Source organism: Vicia villosa, linkage group LG1 (genome assembly GCF_029867415.1).
Source record: "Vicia villosa cultivar HV-30 ecotype Madison, WI linkage group LG1, Vvil1.0, whole genome shotgun sequence".
NCBI lineage: Eukaryota > Viridiplantae > Streptophyta > Magnoliopsida > Fabales > Fabaceae > Vicia > Vicia villosa.
Genome location: NC_081180.1, coordinates 97,988,967 through 97,993,599, shown reverse-complemented (window position 1 = coordinate 97,993,599; position 4,633 = coordinate 97,988,967). Strand labels below are relative to the sequence as shown.

The 4,633-nt window shown below is 29.6% G+C and overlaps 1 protein-coding gene across 1 annotated transcript; it reads left to right on the top strand.

Moving 5' to 3' along the window:
• The first annotated feature begins 1,717 nt into the window (after positions 1-1,717).
• LOC131613196 (F-box/kelch-repeat protein At3g23880-like) lies at positions 1,718-4,182 on the top strand. The gene has a single exon (XM_058884887.1). The coding sequence runs from the start codon at positions 1,755-1,757 to the stop codon at positions 2,895-2,897; it is 1,143 nt and encodes a 380-aa protein (XP_058740870.1). The 5' UTR covers positions 1,718-1,754; the 3' UTR covers positions 2,898-4,182.
• Positions 4,183-4,633: the final 451 nt, after the last annotated feature.

Genomic DNA, 4,633 nt, shown 5'->3' with positions numbered 1-4,633 from the left:
AATTTGATTCAATAAGTTAGTAGATTTATTGAATTTTAAAATTAAAAAAAAACAAATCAGTTTGGCTTAAAAGATAGAGAATTTCTTTATTGACCCCTATGGAGGTGACCCAGCGAAATTCCTAACTTGCCCCTGCTTCGGAGATGCATCTCCGAAGTAAATTTTTTTACCAGATTTCAGAGATGCATCTCCGAAAAAAATCGCAAAAATTGAAATTTTAATTAATTTGGAGATGCATCTCCGAAAAAACCTCAAAATTTTTTTTCCGGATATGCATATCCGAAAAAATTCCAAAAATTAAAAATTTTAGGATATTAATTAATTCACATATCATAAATTTGATATAATTTATAAGTTATAAATAATAATTATATATTTCTATTCTAATTCATATTTTAAAATTTAAAGATAATTTCAATTATAAAAAGTTAAAATAATTCTAATTATTAAAATGTAGTTATAAATAATTCCAAATCATGTTTCTACGGTTGATAATAATGAAATAGATCAAGTAAGAATACGGATAATAATAATAATAATAATAATAATAATAATAATAATAATAATGATAAAAAAAATATTTTTCATAATTAATTATGATAAAAAATAATTTTTCATTTAGTTAAAAAAATTAAAAGAAGATTTTGTCTTAATTTTATTTAGTAAATAAATTTTATATTTAATTTTATATAATTCAAAATTTACTTATGAAATTAGAATGTTTTTAATTTATATAAGTTAGTAAAATAATTTTTAACTTTAAAATTGTTTAAAAAATTTTGTTTATAAAATAAATTTTTATAACTATAAAATTGTTTTTGAAAATTAATTTATAAAATGATTTATCATAAGAAAAATAGAAAATAAATATCTTTATTATTATTATTAATAATAATTTTTTTTATAAAAATAAAATGTTAATTTAAATATTTATTAAGTTAATATTATTATTACATCTTGATTATAATGATATATATTTAATAATATATTTTAATTAATACAATTAATTATATTATTAATTATATTGATTCAACTTAATTTTAATAATAATTATTGAATTTTTTCGGAAATACATATTCGAAACATTCCAAGACCTAAAATTATAATATTTCGGATATGCATTTCCGAAAACACCCCCTCTCTAAAGAAAAAAAGTGCAATTCTGAAATCAACTTTTATTTAAAAAAAGTGATTTCAAAAATGCATTTCCGAAATATAGGGGTATTTTAGGATTTTCAGCGCGTGTGACCAAAAAGACTAGGGGTCAATAAAGAAATTCTCTAAAAAAAGATTGGATATTTCTTAGGGTATGTTTGGATTGATGGAATATGATGGAGTGGAGTGGAATGGAATGGAATAAGTTTATGTTCCATCATTTGGATTGATTAAAAACGGATGGAATAGAGTGATATCAGATGGAATGCATTCCATCCCATTCCATCACTTTCCACCATTTTTTGTACCCTCCGATTTAGACGGAATGAAAAAATCACTCCATTTCATCGTGAAGTTCCCAAACAATGGAAAGACGTATTTATTCCATTCTGCTCCGCTCCGCTCCGTTCCATTCCGCTCTCTATCTCGCTCCGTTCCATTCCATTCCGCTCTGTTCTTTTTATTTTATCCAAACATAGCCTTAAAGATTAATTTGGTAATTTATTCCTAATGGAATAGGTTTTCAAAAAGCCAAGTCCTAATTAAAACCAAAACTAAGTTATGAACAATTGTATCTTGTTGTGACCGGTAGCTTGAGAATGTATCGCCACCAACATGAAAACGATACCGTTCTTCCCGTTTTCACTCAACCTCTTTCTCCCAACGGCGGTGAATCATGTTCCCATCTTCCGGAAGAACTCATCATCGAGATCCTCCTCAGACTTCCGGTAAAATCCCTCCTTCAATTGAAATGCATTTGTAAATTATGGAAAACCCTAATTTCAAATCCCCAATTTGTAAAGCAACATCTACTAATCTCAAACGCCAAACCAAGCTTAACCCACCAACGACTGTTCTTTTCTTTCATGACTGATCCCCGCCAACTCTTATCTTACCCTTTGAAGCCATTGTTCCAAAACCTATTACCTCCTGTTAGCTCCAGCGGGACGATGAAATATTGGATTATAGGTTCATGCAATGGTTTGTTGTGTTTGTATGGTCAATCTCGACATTGTTTCAAACTGCACAACCCTTCTATCATGTTCAAATCCAAAAAGTCGCCAAGTGCTGCTTCACTTGATTGGATTTCTAACCAATATGGCTTTGGTTATGATCAAGTTAATGACAAGTACAAAGTACTACTTGTTGTGCGAAATATGAATGATCCAACTCAAACTTTAACCAAAGTTTATACCTTTGGTGATGATTCATGGAAAACCATTCAGAATTTCCACCTTACACCCATTAGGCCGTCAGGGCAATTTGTGAGTGGCACTCTTAATTGGATTGTTAAAAAAAGAGGTGCAGGTTCTAATCAAAGTATGATACTTTCCTTTGATCTCGAGAAGGAGACTTACAAGGAAATATTGGTGCCTCAAGATGATGCTGACAAAGTATATGGAGATACTCTATATGTTTTGAATAATTGCCTTGGTGTGTGTTATGAGACTAACCAAACTCATTGGGTTGCGTGGTTGATGAAAGAGTATGGAGTTTTTGATTCATGGACTAAATTCATAACCATCCCTCTTGACAAGTTTAACAAACCACTATGTTTTCTTATTCCTCTGTTCATATCAGAAAATTGTGTTGTTCTTCTAGTGAACAAATATAATTCCCACTTTATCCTATTTAACTTAAATAGTGGTGAGTTGGACTATTCATGGGATTATTTTATAAAAAGTGTCTTCAATTTTCGACGCAATCTGCATATCTGTAGTGAGAGTCTTGTATCCCTATGATGGTAAGTCACATTTGTGAAACCTTTTAAGTTTTACTTACATGACTTTTAATTAAAATAGATTTATTTTAGCTTCATATCTTTTTTTTTTCTTGGTATACAAAAGGCGACATAGAAACATTTATTGAGTTCTTTTTATCAGTAATGTTGGCGTGAAGCATTAGAGAAGCTTCACAAAACAAACAACATTGTGAAGGCTGGTGTTCTCTTAGTATTATTAAAAATCACGAATTCATTAGAAGCTCTGAATCTTCTTTCATAGACAAGGGCTTCTGATGACATTTGAATGTGTGCCTCAAAGACAAGTGAACTGGTTATGTCATTCTATTCTATAAAAATTTTGTTTCATTTGATTTATTGATTTATGATATTCCTTTCTTTCAAATATGATTAATCCTCCAACTCCAAGTTGACGTGCAATAATATTAGTAAGTTAAAATAATGAGTAATATTTAACTGGACCATAGTATAACTTTTTATTTATTTTATTTATTACTATGACAGTGTCATTATACTCTGCAGATCAGCTATGGAATTTTCATGACTGTTCTGTTGGTTAAACTAAGCCACTGAAATTGTAGAGCATAATGAAAATAGTGTAGTTAGTTATGCGATGTTCATCACAATATGGACCAAGCAATGAATTTGCATTAGCTGTTGTTTGGAGTTGTGATATCTTGGAAAGGGGTCTTCACATAAACTCGTGTACAGGATAAATACAAAAGAAGTGGATACTCTTTGCAAATATAAACTATTCTAATATTTGCAATTGCTGCGGTAACCATGTTATCATGTAAGTATAGTAGCCTTTAAGTGAGATACCTAAGTTGTACTGAATGAGGGAAATGTCTGTTTTTGTATTTCCTCCATAATTATTTTCTAGCTTACTTCAAGGACATGAAATATTGATACTTTTGTGAAACACTCCATCAAATCTCATTTAATTCTAACCCATTACAAGAAAATGTTGCACTCCAAGACAAACCACAAAAACAGTTTCCTACTAGAAGAAAAAAAATGCAGAAAACTAATTAACCGAGAAGCTCATTGGGTTTGATACCTAGACAGTCACATTAATGACACTAAGGATTCAAAGCTCACTGGGTTTGATACCTAGTCACATTGAACACACTAAGACAGCTATGTTTGGGAGTTTGGAGGGGAGGGGAAGACTTTCGAAAACGAATTTTTAAAAAAATATTTGACATTTTTAAAAAAAATGATTTTGTTTAGAATGATAAAAGAGATATTATCTTTACAAAATTTTTAATTTTCAAAATAGTATAACAACCTAAAATGATATTTGAAAAATTTATGTAAGTCTTTCAAAACCCTTCTTTAATACAATTTGAGTTCTCCCATTTTATGAGGTTTTTGGTGTTATGAATAAAATCAAACCCTTTAAAACTCTCTCACCCAAAATCCTTCTATTCTTTTCACCCAATTCTTCTTATTTTCTAAAATCCTCCCTTCTCTTCCCCTCCAAACTCTCAAATATAGCCTAAGGATTCAATGATTTTGGTTTTTAGTTTTAAAAAACTATTTAGTAAATCAAACAACCTTATGTTGTTCTTCCCATGTTCATTACACAAAATGGGGAAAAGGATCCTCTCCTATTTGTGTCTTCAGCCCTCTCTCATGCTCATGATCCAATAGATAAGAAATTGTGAAAAACAAATAATATATAAAATGGATTCTAAAGAGAGAAAGAAATTGTGAAAAACAAATAATATATAA

Bases quoted from the DNA above. Each gene is read 5' to 3' on its own strand.
- LOC131613196 (XM_058884887.1), top strand. From the start codon at position 1,755: ATGTATCGCCACCAACATGAAAACGATACCGTTCTTCCCGTTTTCACT.